The 16117-nt window shown below is 36.3% G+C and overlaps 1 protein-coding gene across 4 annotated transcripts; it reads left to right on the top strand.

Moving 5' to 3' along the window:
• The first annotated feature begins 4785 nt into the window (after positions 1–4785).
• Positions 4786–16011, top strand: LOC125271076 (NACHT, LRR and PYD domains-containing protein 12-like). 4 transcript variants are annotated; one of them, XM_048195007.1, is made up of 10 exons: positions 4786–5358; positions 6118–6146; positions 6239–6313; positions 7425–9524; positions 11519–11692; positions 12713–12886; positions 13092–13262; positions 13461–13634; positions 14732–14778; positions 14858–16011. In XM_048195007.1, the coding sequence occupies exons 2-10, from the start codon at positions 6136–6138 to the stop codon at positions 15430–15432; spliced, it is 3501 nt and encodes a 1166-aa protein (XP_048050964.1). In that variant the 5' UTR covers positions 4786–5358; positions 6118–6135; the 3' UTR covers positions 15433–16011. The 4 variants fall into 4 exon arrangements, 3 of the variants coding, with proteins under 3 accessions (XP_048050964.1, XP_048050965.1, XP_048050967.1); XM_048195008.1 differs by lacking the exon at positions 14732–14778 and having other exon boundaries at positions 4794–5358; positions 14858–14977; XR_007185525.1 differs by lacking the exons at positions 13092–13262; positions 13461–13634; positions 14732–14778; positions 14858–16011 and having other exon boundaries at positions 4806–5358; positions 11569–11692; positions 12713–12843.
• Positions 16012–16117: the final 106 nt, after the last annotated feature.

Below are 16117 nucleotides of genomic sequence, written 5' to 3'. Positions count from 1 at the left end.
AAGTTGTTTCTGTGAATTACAGTGATCCATTTGCTTCTTTTTTTCTGTAGCTTTCGGCGGTCTTTAAATATATACCTCAGGGTTTGTGTCAAAGCTATTTGTACAGTCAATCACAAAGCTCTTTCCCGTTTTGGATGTGTTTTGTGTGTTTTTCGGGACATTCACGCTGAAAACCAATTCTGCCGCTCAGTCTTTTGCCACTCAGTGGACGTGACCGCAGTCGTAACGGTCGACGGTGACGTCATGTGCATACCCTCTATTCACGCTCAATTTAGGGACAGTGCGGTTTTTCGTGCTTTTTTTGAGGTATTGTGTTGCTTTTTGTGTCTATTTTCAGAAACTATTTTGAAATGCAACACTGATATATCAGCGAAAATAGGCTGCAAAATTTAAAGGCACATAAAATATAATTAGTATTCTTTGTTTATTGAACGTGTCATCAGCTCAACTTGAAGGACCGTGTAGTTTTTCTCTTATTCATGCATTTTATGCTATTATTGTCTATTTTCAGAAAAAAATAATAAACTATTCTGAAATGTAAATAACACCGAGATATCTGTGAAAATTACTGTAAAATTACGAAGGTATATAAAAAACAATTACATCATTCTTTTTGCACGTCATCATTTGAATGCATTAATGAATCAACTGAATAAAAAATAATTCAAGCAAATATTACAGATTTCAATATCACAAGGTAGAGACTATACCAGCTGCAGCTTGGATCCAGCCTGTTATGAAAACTTCAGATGAAGGACTCCAGAACATCAAACATGGATGATTATACAAAATGATCATATTATCATTGCTTTGCATGCACACTACTTTTGCTTAAAAGAAGTAAATACTACAATTTGTATATCTTACAACTGTACGTTCTGATATCATGTATATGTATAGTGAAAAGCGCTATACAAGTGAATGTAAATTAAATTACCTTTAAGGGTGCGTTAAAAGTTGCACTGGGGCCTTATTCCCAATGTACTTGACTGTCACCATGCACATTTTCAGACATTTTTACTGTAGCATTTTAAAGTTGTGGACCCATGAATTTGACAAATTTGACAATACAGTCACAGGAGAAATTGCATTATTGGCCCAATTGGAGGCGCTATATCTCAGCTGCCTTTGAGGGTGCGTTAAAAGTTGCACTAGAGCCTTATTCCCAATGTAGTTGACTGTCACCATGCACATTTTCAGACATTTTTACTGTAGCATTTTAAAGTTATGGACCCATGAATTTGACAAATGTGACAATACAGTTACAGGAAAAATTGCACTATTGGCCCAATTGGAGGCGCTATATCTCAGCTGCCTTTGAGGGTGCGTTAAAAGTTTTACTGGAGCCTTATTCCCAATGTCCTCGACTGTCACCATGCACATTTTCAGACATTTTTACTGTAGCATTTTAAAGTTATGGACCCATGAATTTGACAAATGTGACAATACAGTTACAGGAAAAATTGCACTATTGGCCATATTGGAGGCGCTATATCTCAGCTGCCTTTGAAGGTGCGTTAAATGTTTTACATTTTCAACATTTTTACTGTAGCATTTTAAAGTTATGGATCCATGAATTTGACAAAAGCAACTTAACACCAAAAGCAGCTGAGATATAGTGAATCTAAATGGGCTAATAATGCAATTTCTCCTATAACTGTATTGACACATTTGTCAAATTCATGGGTCCATAACTTGTTAAAAAATGCTACAGTAAAAATGTCTGAAATTGTGCATGGTGACAGTCAAGTACATTGGGAATAAGGCTCTAGTGCAACTTTTAACGCACCCTCAAAGGCAGCTGAGATATAGCACCTCCAATTGGGCCAATAATGCAATTTCTCCTGTGACTGTATTGTCACATTTGTCAAATTCATCGGTCCATAACTTTAAAATGCTACATTAAAAATGTCTGAAAATGTGCATGGTGACAGTCAACTAAATTAGGAATAAGGCTCTAGTGCAACTTTTAATGCACCCTCAAAGGCAGCTGAGATATAGCACCTCCAATATGGCCAATAATGCAATTTCTCCTGTGACTGTATTGTCACATTTGTCAAATTCATCGGTCCATAACTTTAAAATGCTACAGTAAAAATGTCTGAAATTGTGCATGGTGACAGTCAAGTACATTGGGAATAAGGCTCTAGTGCAACTTTTAACGCACCCTCAAAGGCAGCTGAGATATAGCCCCTCCAATTGGGCCAATAGTGCAATTTCTCCTGTAACTGTATTGTCACATTTGTCAAATTCATGGGTCCATAACTTTAAAATGCTACAGTAAAAATGTCTGAAAATGTGCATGGTGACAGCCAAGTACATTGGGAATAAGGCCCCAGTGCAACTTTTAACACGCCCTCAAAGGTAATTTAATTCACATTCACTTGTATAGCGCTTTTCACTATACATATTTCAAAAGAAGCTTTACAGCAAATTAATGTTTCTATGTGACAAAAACACAACAGTCTTCTTTTATGAGATGATATCAGAACATACAGTTGTAAGATATACAAATTGTAGTATTTACTTCTTTTAAGTAAAAGTAGTGTGCATGCAAAGCAATGATAACATGATCATTTTGTATAATCATCCATGTTTGATGTTCTGGAGTCCTTCATCTGAAGTCTTCATAACGATCCGAGCTGGAGCTGGTATAGTTTCTACCTTGTGATATTGAAATCTGTAATATTTGCTTGAATTATTTTTTATTCAATTGATTCATTAATGCATTCAAATGATGACGTGCAAAAAGAATGATGTAATTGTTTTTTATATACCTTTGTAATTTTACAGTAATTTTCACAGATATCTCTGTGTTATTTACATTTCAGAATAGTTTTTTTTTTTTTTTTTCTGAAAATAGACAATAATAGCATAAAATGCGTGAATAAGAGAAAAACTACATGGTCCTTCAAGTTGAGCTGATGACATATAAACAAAGAATACTAATTATATTTTATGTGCCTTTATAATTTTGCAGCCTATTTTCGCTGATATATCAGTGTTATTTGCATTTCAAAATTGTTTCTGAAAATAGACACAAAAAGCAACACAATACCTCAAAAAAGCGCGAAAAAGAGAAAAACCGCACTGTCCCTAAATTGAGCGTGAATAAGAAGCTACAAACGCGGAAGCGTCGCGTCTTTTAAGGTGGACCGGATAGCGTCAATAAGAAGCTGCGAATAAGAAGCTGGATTCAGCCTCGTCGGCCCGCGGGCCATTTACGGCCCGCCCTCCCCCTCTACCTGGCCCGCAACTGATCTCAAAAATAAAACATAATCCGGCCCGCTAAATTATTATTATTATTATTATTCACTAGTTGCTACCGGTCTGATATGCAAAGAAAAAGTCGCCGTTCTAAGGGGGCATTCACATATCGCGTCACATAAGCGGCCGCGCCGCATTCTCCTTCTTTCCAATGCGCTTTCGCTCCAGTGGTGTCTGCCGTTGCTATGCAACCATGAGCCGCGCTCTCAACCGCGTCGCTTCTATTATGAGCGCGCTTGCCTAAATTACAGTAAAAGCACTCAACTTTAAATCGCGAGCGTCGATGCAACTATTAAACGTTACCGATGCTCAAACGGCATCTTGGACAATTGTGTCTCAGCTGTGTAAATGTTAAAAATTAATAATGTGTATGTAACAATGAGAGATTTTTTATTTTTTGGCAAAATAAAGTTGATATATATAGCTCCAGTTTTTTGTTTATTTCTGACCCCTCCACGCCACAAGTGTTGCTGGTTTTGTTCCTAAATTACAAATTTTTTTATTCCATGCACCTTGTTGGATGTGAGAAGTTGCACCAGACTATTGCAATTAATAGTATTATATTAGTAGTATTATATTAGTATATTAGTAGTATTATGAGTAGTATTATATTAGTAATAGTATTATATTACACTCTGTAACAATGAGAGAGACACTGCTGTTTACATTTAGTATGGTAAATAAAATATTTATAGTATAGGTATAAAATTTTTTAGTAGGCCTAATGAAATTTGAAGTAAATGAGAAATAATGCAAAGGAAAGTAAATTTTCTGAAATTTTGTGCTTTCTTGCGCTTGAATGTTAATATGGCCCTCCTATGAGGTGTCAATCACAGAAATGGCCCCCCGCCAATTTGAGTTTGAGACCCCTGACATAACATGTCTTTATTTTACATGTAATTTAAATTAAACATCACTGACCCTAAAGGCTGCAGGCATCATGCAGATAACTATTTTTGAATTAGGTGACCAGATTTCTGAAATGGAAACTAGGGACATTTCCTATTTGAGTGGTCAAAATATCACACAAATCTTATTTGTATTAACTATTTAAAAAACAAGGACAGTACATTTTTGAATATTTTTGTTTTTAATTGTTGTGGGTCCCTTATAGGCTATTATTACATTAATAATTATGATTTAGTTTTATTAGGATTTTTGCTCTGGTTTAAATACAATTCACCACAAAAAAAACTTTTACACGATTAATAGTAACCACTGTAAAAGCAGTTCAAAACAATATGCCTGTTATAACATTAGTGTAACTTTATAAAAACACATTACTTTACAAAAATAAAACAACATAAATATAAGATAAATATTTTACAGCATTTAACAAATATGTTTTAACATTATTGAATTTAATATTTTAATTTTCACAAGCGGTTTTTAGCTGTATACAGTAATTACAACTGTTTTAACTTTTAACTATTTTGAACTATTATTCTGCATTTTAGACTCATTTTAAGCACAAAGTACATGTATTATTTTATTTTATTTTATTTTATATTTATTCATATCTGAGTGTACCTTCACCACGTAGTTAAGACGTGTGTGTGGAAATTGCGTTGTGACGGAACTTATGTGGACGTTTAAAATTGTGCAAAACAATCTCGCACCCTGTTGAGGCCCTGTTGTAAAACATACAAACAGTATGAATAGTTAGTATGTTACTAACCTTGAAACTGATAACAATGTTTATTTTGATATTTGACGATAATGGCGCTTTGCTCTGTTCCAGATCCAGATTACGTTCCTCATGAAGTAGCACCATGTGTAGCTGCACAGCCCCCTGTTGGAGAACATGATCACTAAACAATTTCTCCAGCAGGCTACTGTATACTCGCCGGTCTTTTTGCAATGTATATGCGGGTTGGTTTGAACGAGCTGTAAAACTGGGACATTTCAGGGGACAGAACAACAAAAACCGGTCTGGCCACCCTATTTTTCAAACAGTTCTGACCAAGTCCACTCCACATTTGGATTGACAGCCGTCACAACCTCCTAGTGACCGTGTTAACTCCTTTCTTTTCAACCATTGGATAGGATTTAAAAAACGGCTGTTGGGATGTTACTTCTGTCAAAGCGCTGGTAGGTGAAAAACTATGCAGCAAATATAATACATTTAATGCTTTCTTAAAAAGTCAAAATAACGTTTTCTTAATATTATAATTAAAAAGTTACTGGGTTGCCCTTTTTCACATTTTCTGTGCTGGTAGATGCAGCAGAGACCCGATTATAGCACTTAAACACAGGAAAAGTCAGATTTTCATGATATGTCCCCTTTAAGATAAAAAAGATAAAAAATAAAAATGCCCTTCAAATTAACTCTAGAGAGGAGCTTTTGGCTAAATATTTACACCATAATACACATTCATTATAATTTTTACTGTTCTTCAGTATTTAATGTATGTTTGAATAAATCTCTAAAATTCCTGTCATCCATCACAGATATTTCAAAAAATGAATTGGGGTAGAAATATTATTATGTAATTATAAAGTTACTTTTATAAATGTATTATTATAAAAACGTCCTTGAGTGTAATTTAATTGCTTGTATACAAATCAGTTAATTTTAACCTTCAGTAATAGTGATGTAGTACTAACTGAGCCTAGTTTACAGCATTAGTTGGGGGATTTTTTTCTTGAGAAAATGTGCCATGTACTGTACTTGATATATACCAAAATAATAAATATCAAATTGAATTGACTCTGAATCAAATCACAAGCTTTTAAATATATATATATTTTTTTAAATTTGTGCCAATACCCAGCCATAATCATTGCTCATCAAAATGTTTAAGAACATTGTGAAACTGTTGCTTATATCTCCCACCATTGCCATGGAAGAACCCCTTAAGTTCAGTGATGGAACCCAGGTGAGACACTAGCCAGAAAGACTAGAAAAAATACTAATATGAATTATGTATATGATGATATGAAATATAACATTAACTATTTCCATGCCTAGAGAGAAACAGGCTGCAGCATCTTCAAATTCCAGCATTGATGTTATGGTTCTGGAATCACCGTTTTCTGACCTCAGGTAAGACATACATATCTTACATATACTGCTGATAACGAGTCCCGATTCTATACTTGTAAATTCCTAGTGCTTGGTGCACACTTCAAGTACATTCGAGTTATTAAAGTCAATCCAATGTATACAGGACCGTGCAGAGAGTTTTTCAGGGTCAGGGGCTCAAATGTAAAATAGCATCTATCATACAAAAATGACTTTTGAATGATTCCTTACAAAGTGCAAATCAAATATGCTAAACATGGAAGCTAGAACAGACCTCATTGGTTCTCGCTTATTACGCACATTTGAGCTTTTGCTTTTAATGGCGGTTGACAAATTTCAGTTAATAAATGCTTAATCGGCCCTAATACAGATCCTTGAGATCGACTCCAGACATCCCTAAAATATATGTACACAGCAAAATCCCCAGAGTTAAATCAACTCTGCTCAGAGTACATATGGTCCCTCTCTAAATAGTGTTTAAGTAACACTGAAGCAGAGTTAAAGTTAATGAGATAATTAAGCAATTAATTAAGTGATGATTGTGCATTAGTGATGAACACCTGCTGTTAACAAGCAGAAACACTGAAGAAAAGAGAAACACAAGAACTACAACTGACTTCAGTTAGTTGTCAGTCAGTCTGCCTTATTAATTGCTTAATTATCTCATTAACTTTAACTTTGCTTCAGTGTTACTTTAACACTATTTAGAGAGGGACCATATGTACTCTGAGCAGAGTTGATTTAACTCTGGGGATTTTACTGTGTATGCAGAAGACTTAATAGAAAATGCCCATTATTCCTGCTACAGACTGCAATTTCGACAATTCCATAAGATCATTACAAATCACACTATACAACATGGATCTAATAACTTGGGTACGACTGTACGATAATGACCCCTCTTGAATCAGGCTATGACGCAAGTTAATATAAAATAATAAAATGTCATCAGCATGCACTCATGGTAAACAAATAGAGCAAGATGAATTGCACAGAAATCACCATGATTAGTCATCTTGTACTGGGCATTAGTGTGAGTATGTGTCAGGTTTTTATCTGACAGCCTGTCTTCATTTAGTCTCTTTAGTGCCATTAGTGGCCTACATGTTTTTGTCTCTGATTATCTTTGCAGTGGTGAGAGGGACGATCTGAACCAGGTTCAGTCTGGATGTGGAGTTTGTGATAAAGTTCTGAGAGATCCAGTCTGCATAAACTGTGGACACAATTTCTGTAGACAGTGCATCAGTTTCTCCTGGGATCCTTCCAGACCATTCGACTGTCCTCAGTGCATACAGAGATCCAGAAGACACAGAGTCATGAGAAGATCTGGTTCTGCTGAGTGTTACACACAAGTAGCCCTGCAGGAGGAGACTGAAGACTTGCATAAACCAGTAGATGATGTACTACAGAGAGTCAAAGACCAACACAAAACCAACATGAAGAAAAAGTATGAGAGATTATTTGAGGGAATGAAACTCCAAGAGAATGAAACCCTCCTGAACAGAATCTACACACAGCTCTACATTATAGAGGGAGAGAGTGAAGGAGTGAATGAAGAACATGAGGTTTTACAGATGGAGAAAACAGCCAGAACACAACACTCACAAGACACGCCAATCTACTGCAATGACATCTTTAAAGCCTCATCTGAGCCAGGATGGGTGGAGAAAGACCAAATCAAGACTGTTCTTACTAAAGGCATCGCTGGAATCGGAAAAACCGTCTCTGTGCAGAAGTTCATTCTGGACTGGGCTGAAGGAATGGCGAATCAGGATGTAGATTTCATGTTTGTGCTTCCATTTCGAGAGCTGAACTTGATCCGAGATCATCAGTACAGTCTTCACAGACTTCTGCTGGACTTTCATCCTGAACTTCAAGATCTGGACTCAAAGATTTATGAGGAGTGTAAAGTTGTGTTCATCTTTGATGGTCTGGATGAAAGCAGAATCACACTGATGTTTTCAGATGCTCAGAAAGTTTCTGATGTGACTGAGACTTCATCAGTGGGTATGTTGATGTCAAAGCTCATGAAAGGAAAGCTACTTCCATCTGCTCTCATCTGGATCACCTCCAGACCAGCAGCAGCCAGTCAGATCCCCTCCAAATACATCAACCGTCTGACAGAAATTCAGGGATTTAATGAGCCTCAGAAGGAGGAATATTTCAGGAAGAGAATCAGTGACGAGCATCAAGCCAGCAGAATAATCTCACACATCAGAAGAGCAAGAAGCCTCCACATCATGTGCCACTTACCTATATTTTGCTGGATCTCATCCACTGTGCTTCAAAAGCTAATGAAAGAAGATCTGAGTGCAGAAATACCTCAAACTCTGACTGAAATGTACATCCACTTCCTACTGATCCAGATCAACATGCGGAATCAGAAGTATGAAGAGAGAGATCCGGAAAAACTCCTGCAGTCCAACAGAGAAGTGATTGTAAAACTTGCTGAAGTGGCTTTCAAACAGCTGATGAAGGGCAATGTGATGTTCTATGAGGAGGACCTAAGAGAGAGCAGCATAGACATCACTGACGCCTCAGTGTATTCTGGGATTTGCACTGAGATCTTTAAGGAGGAATCTTTGATTCATCAGCGGAAAGTCTACAGCTTCATTCATCTGAGCATTCAGGAGTTTCTTGCTGCTTTTTATTTGTTTTACTGCTATTTAACAAAGAACAAGGAACCTCAGAAGCTTCTGGATGCAAAATATAAACATGAATATGACTTTGAAAGTGACTCTGGCTCTGAATATGACACCGATTCTCTGTATGATCTACTAAGATCAGCAGTAAATAAAGTCCTGGAGAGTGAGAATGGAGAGCTGGATCTGTTCCTGCGGTTCCTGCTGGGCGTCTCACTGGAGTCCAATCAGAGACTCTTACAGGATTTACTGACACGCACAGAGAAGAGCTCAGAGAGCATCAGGAGAACCACACAGTACATTAAAGAGAAGATCAAAGATGGACATGGACTCTCCACTGAAAGATCCATCAATCTGTTCCTTTGTCTGCTGGAAGTGAAAGATCAGACTCTGTCCAGAGAGATTCAGGAATTTGTGAAATCAGACAAACACTCAGAGAAGAAACTCTCTCCTGCTCACTGCTCAGCAATCGCCTACATGATTCAGATGTCAGAAGAGGTGCTGGATGAGCTGGACCTCAAGAAGTACAAGACATCAGATGAGGGTAAAAGAAGATTGATACCAGCGGTGATCAATTGCACAAAAGCCCTGTGAGTGTTTAATCATTAATAGAATCCAAAGTGCTGAACTCAGTTCCTGGGTGTCCACTGTCAAAAAAAAAAAAAATCCCCAGGAGCTGAGTTTGAAACCTCTGAATTATGTTGTGGATATATTTTCCCCCACAAAAATCCACATATCTGCAAAAATGTTTTCCACCCACCAAATTATATAAAATACTTTTTAGATGAAGTTTGCAGAGAAGAGTTATCCTCATTCTTTTTCATTGGCCAAATAGTATTTAATCGTTTTAAAGGATTAGTTCACTTTAAAATGAAAATTACCCCAAAATGTAGTAACCCTCAAGCCATCCTATGTATATATGTCTTTCTTCTTTCTGATGAACACAATCAGAGTTATATTAATAAATATCCTGATGCGCCCAAGCTTTATAATGGCAGTGAACAGGGACAATGAGTTTGAAGCTCAAGGAAGTGCATGCTCAAGTACATCCACACGGCTCCGGGGGTTAATAAAGGCCTTCTGAAGCGAAGCAATGTGTTTGTGTAAGAAAAATATCCATATTTAACGAGTTGTTATAAAGTAAAATATCTACCACCTTCCGTATTCAACTTACAAAGAAGTAATGCCTCTCGCAGTTCAAAATGCTTAGGCTTTATCTTATGCTTTCCATATTCAACTTACGATAAAAATGTAACTGTCACTTCAGAAGGCCTTTATTTACCTCCCGGAGCCGTGTGGAGTACATTTATGATGACTGGACGCACTTTAATATAACTTGTATTTTTTATATATATATATATATATATATATATATATATATATATACATATATATATATATATATATATATATATATATATATATATATATATATATATATATATATATATATGATATAACTAGGTTTGAGGATAAGTAAATCTTGCTGTAATTTTCATTTTAAAGTGAACTAATATGTTAAACAAATCAAATGTATGCAATTTAAAAAAAAAAAGTAGACTACTTTTTGCAGTGTAAATCATTTTCTGACTCAGTGTGTCACTGACGAATCAAACTTGCATATCCTACCATTTCCTCCGAATACAATGGTATTTTTCATAATATTGGAAAGACCACAAAAGGGGTTATCATTAGGCTACTGTCTGTCTGTGCATGGCACAAACAGCACACCTACCTGCAGCAGAGTGTGATTGTTTTTTTTCCCTTTTGTAACGGGACGTTTTCTATGCTATAATGTATTTCTATAATAAAATACATTTGTGATATCTTATTAAATAATTACCATCAATATACAGCATCATTCTTATTCTCAGTGAATAAAGATTACTTATTAAAAGTAAAGATTGAAAAAATGATTGCACAACCACCAAATAACTGACAGTGTGCACTAAGTAGGTTATGTAAATCACCATTAAACAAAAGAAGTAGAAAGTAGAATGGCACACTTTCTTAGTGTCTGTTTCCATGGTGAGTCATTGAGAATGCCTTGTGTGTTAACCGGGAACAAACTCTGAGTTTGCTGAACTTACTTCCGGACGCTTTTTTGCGGAAGGATAAGAATTGCTGAGTCTCCTGAGTCAGTGACCAATAAAAGGTCATTAAAAACCTTTAAAAGTGCCCTTTCTGTGCTATAAAGAGCCTTAAAACCCAACTGATATACTTCTAAAATTCTGTGTGAATCTAAGAAAGATTGCAATTGTATACAGACTTATTTTCTCTAAAATTTTAGAAAGAAAGGGGAGTTTAGAGATTTATCTATAGTTATACAGAACTGTAGAGTCCAGGTTGGATTTTTTTATCAGAGGTTGGACCACAGTGTGTTTAAAATCTAGTGCTCAAACTGGTTAAAACAGCTGAGCAAGTGGTCAGGACAGAGGGGTCAACCGAAGGAGGTATAATGTGCGTTCTGATAATTGATACCTCATCCACAAAAAAATCAGCACGGCATCAATTGTACTAAAAAGAGCTTTAGGTTTATGAGAATTTTTATTTTTATTATTGTGGTATATTTAATCTCTTCTAGTCTTGCTGGCTGTAATCTCACTGGCCAGCACTGTGAACCTGTGTCATCAGCTCTTCAATCCTCAAACTGTGTCCTGAGAGAGCTGCACCTGAGTAACAATGACCTGCAGGATTCAGGAGTGAAGCTGCTCTCTGATGGACTAAAGAGTCCAAACAGTCAGCTGCGGATACTGAGGTTTGGTTTTCAAATATGTTTATTAATGTTTTGCATTTAAGGAGTCATAAAATAGAAAGTCAAAATGTACTTGATATTTACACTTATAAGAGGTTACTCTAAAATAAAAACATAATGCAAGTTTCATATCTCAAAGCTAACTCTCCAGTTTAACATGAGTTTTGTCAAAATTATTTTGATGAGTTTTTGTTTCCACCCTTCTGAAATGCAATTTGAAATTGCCCCATTTGTAACATCACAGTTGTCTTCTACATCCCCCATAATATACATATGTAAAACTAGGAGGTCATCAGACATTGTTCTGTCCCTGGATGTAGTCAAACTGCACATTTATTTTTAAATATTGACCAGAGTGATTGAACATTTGAATATTTTTGTTTTTCTCATTGCACACTAGACTAATTTCTTTATGTTCAACATGCTTTTTTAAAAATATTTTGTTGAAATCTATAGTGGTGGCAAATTTATCCTTTGAGGCAATGCTCATAGTATGTGTTTGTAAGAAACATCATGCTAGCATTCAACACTTTTAAGGCACCAAGTGCATTATTGTTGGAGTGCTGCCAAACAAATCAGTACATACATGGATTAACATTATTTCTTGAGTTGAATATTAATGTGTAATCACATTATTTTTCTACCACTGGATTTGACTATGGCTTAAACGTTTCTTAATTACAGTGTTGGCCATCTTGAGCATCAAAACACATCACACATTCTGTGGGTTGGGGCATGGATATGGAGTTTGTCAATCATAGCAGTAGCCATTCACTTGCATTTTTAAAAGTGGTAACAGCCTTTGAAATTAAGTGTTTGTGACAAAGTGCGAAAATGAGGGTGAAAATGTTAAATGTTTTCATTAAAATATTTTTTGGAGAAAAAAAATTAACTTCATTAGCTAACCTTCAGAAACAATATAAAGATTGGAAAATGCATTTCATTGCCCCCGTAAGTTAATTATTTAGAAGTCACACTGCTAATATTTATTCCATATGTCATTACTTGTTTTTCTTTTTAAAGGCTGTCCAGCTGTAATCTTACTGCTCAGGATTGTGAAATAGTGTCTTCAGCTCTTCAATCCTCAAACTGTGTCCTGAGAGAGCTTGACCTGAGTAACAATGACCTACAAGATTCAGGAGTGAAGCTGCTCTCTGATGGACTAAAGAGTCCAAACTGTCAGCTGGAGATACTGAGGTTTGTTTTTCACATTGAGCCATTCAGTTTGTTGAGGCATATTATGAGTTATGTATAACTTGTATAATATCTTGTCATTATTGCACAATAAACTCTGACAGGATAATCAGGACACTGATTGGAGGGGCTTGTATCAGACTGAAATAATTTATTTTGCAGTAATAATAGGATAATAATACATCATCCATTTTAATTTTGATGTTAGATTACCATGGTGTAATCTCACTGCTCAGTGCTGTGAAAGTTTGGCATCAGTTCTACAATCCTCAAACTGTATCCTAAGAGAGCTGGATCTGAGTAACAATGACCTGCATTCAGGAGTGAAGCTGCTCTCTGATGGGCTAAAGAGTTCAAACTGTCAGTTGCAGATACTAAGGTGTGTAGAAACATATAAGAGATAATGTACAGTCAGTCATAATGTTAATATGTGTCTTTAGATGATCTGGGCTGCGTTTCCCAAAAGCATCGTAAACTTAAGTTGATCGTAGCTCCATTGAAACCAATGGAGCTACGATCATCTTAGGCTTACGATGCTTTTGGGAAATGCTACCCAGACTGTTTTGTGTGCTTGTAGGTTGTCTGGCTGTATGGTGACAGAGGAAGGCTGTGGTTATGTGTCTTCAGCTCTGAGTTCAAACCCCTCACACCTGAGAGAGTTGGATCTGAGTTACAATCACCCAGAAGATTCAGGAGTCCAGTTGCTCTCTGACAAACTGAAGGATCCAAACTGCTCACTGCAGATAATCAAGTATGTGGGGCGTAAAAAAGACCTTGTTTACACTTTTTATTAAAAAGATCTGCTTCAGTTGATTTGATCACAAGTTGGTTACTCTCATTTGGATGTAGTTATTAATGATTTAGAATGCTTAGAATGGTAAACGTTAAAGCATCCTGAACAACATTGAGAGACAGACTACTTACTTTGGTAGTGTCAAAACAAGGGTCTATACAGCTATGTAACAAAACTGTCTGTTTGTAAATCTTTCATTTACAGACACAAATCTCCATAGAACATGTTTCAAATCTCTTGTGAAAGTGATGTAAAAACCAGTGTCCGGTTACACTTAAGGTCCATTAAGGACCTTAAGTGTAATTTTTCCTTGAGATCGCCCTTAGGTTTGCCGTAAACTTAAGGGCATTGCATAAAATCATAAGCAGAAGCTCAACCTAACCTGAATAATGCACAAGAACAAACCTCCTCCGGATGCTCAAACATGCTGTGTAACACAAGAATGAACCTCTTTGCTTACGCAGCATATTTGAGCTTCTAGAAGAGGTTTGTTGTCGTGCGTCATTCATGTTTGGTTGAGCTTCTGCTTATGTTCGCTGATCAATGTTTACATGAAAGTAAGTCTAAATTAAATCTGTTCATCACAACATTTCATATGGATTAGTTTTCCGATTTCTTTATGAACTTTTTGAAGTGTCAAAGCGTTCCGAAGATGAACTAAAGTCTTGTACAAGTAATGTTTTTCTTGTGGGGTATGTTTATAAAAGCTACTTAAATGTCCTAATTGAACTAAGGCCTAATCCTGGCTTAGTCTAACCCCTGTCTGTAAAACCAGGGCCTTATATGGTTAACAGAAAATCAAAGGTGCGTGCGTCACATTCAAGAACCAACCTCACTGGTTCTTTGCATTTTAATTCTGTCAACTGTATTTAGCTGTATTAAAGTTCATAAAATTTGTATGTTCCACAGAAGAAAATAAGTCACACAATAATAGTTGGAATAACATCAGGGTATATTGTGTCACAGAATATATTGTCAGTGTTTCTTTTTCATTTTTCATTTTCATTACCTTTAGATAAGGAATATAGCATCATGTTTTTGTTTGTGTTTTATAGTATGGATTATGGGGGAGAGTTCAGAATTACAGCAGGACTACAAAAATGTAGGTCTACACACAATAATTTAGTGATGCGTTTTTCATTTTCTCATTTAGTGAAATGTTTCTCTCTTTTTGTGTTCAGATGCCTGTGATCTCACACTAGATCCAAATACAGCAAACACTTGTCTCATTCTGTCTGCTGAGAACAGGAAGGTTACACGTGTGTTTGAGCATCAGCCGTATCCTGATCATCCAGAGAGATTTCAAGTTATTCCGCAGGTTCTGTGTGTTGAGAGTTTGACTGCACGCTGTTACTGGGAGGCTGAATGGAGCGGACGTGCTGGTATATCCGTGACATATAAAGGAATCGGCAGGAAAGGAGGGAGTGAAGACTGTGTGTTTGGATGGAATGACAAATCCTGGAGTCTCTACTGCTCCAAAAACAGATTCTCTGTCCGTCACAAGAACTTCAATATACCTGCCGTCGCTTCACGCCGCTCTAATAGAGTAGGTGTTTTTGTAGACATTTCTGTTGGCACTCTGTCCTTCTACAGCGTCTCTGACACACACACACTCACACACTTACACACATTCAACACCACATTCACTGAACCCCTCTGTGCTGGATTTGGGGTTCATTTGGACTCTACAGTGTCTCTGAGCGACATTAAACTGCCTCCTGTGAGAAACAACAGTGATGCACACACCACCGGGTGAGTGAAATATATTGTTTTTAATGTTTTATTGAAAGATTTTTCCAGAGTGTGACTAATAGTTCAGTGTTATATCCTTCACTAATAACATCCAAAATAATATGATGGCAGATCTTCTAATTTTGATAATTCCTCTCTAATTCAGGATTTTACTTTTTAAATACATGTGCAAATTTGATTCGTATATGGCTGTGTATTGAAAAGGGCACATGTATACTACATGGATACTTTTTCAACGTTTTTTCGAAGTTGTAAGATTATTGGAGTAGGTGTTACAAGAAAATACATTTGTTGGTAAAAACTCCATTCTAGCTTGATTTTAGGTAATTGATAATACAGTAGTCAACATTTAAAGTGGATCAAAACCTTTCATCAAAGTCGTCGTAAAACTTTCTTCTTAGGACAACTTAGTTCTTAGGACAATGTAATGTATAAAATTCGGTAGACAAATGTAACAGCCCAGTACCTACAAAAAAGTCCATGGGTGCAAAATCTGAAAACCCAACAGGAAGTGAGATATTTTGAATTTTCGCTGCAAAATTCTTGCAGTTTTTGCCATTTCCAGATGTTGTAATTTAACAAAATCCTTCTAGAGCTTTAATCAGACCAACATCATATTTGTTCAGTCTAATCTAAAGGCCTTTGCGACGTTAAATTGTGAAGATCTAGAGTTTTCACTGAAGGGCGCG

This window comes from Megalobrama amblycephala, linkage group LG7, assembly GCF_018812025.1.
Source record: "Megalobrama amblycephala isolate DHTTF-2021 linkage group LG7, ASM1881202v1, whole genome shotgun sequence".
NCBI lineage: Eukaryota > Metazoa > Chordata > Actinopteri > Cypriniformes > Xenocyprididae > Megalobrama > Megalobrama amblycephala.
Note: the sequence above shows the minus strand (reverse complement) of the source record. Positions and strands in the feature narration are given on the sequence as shown.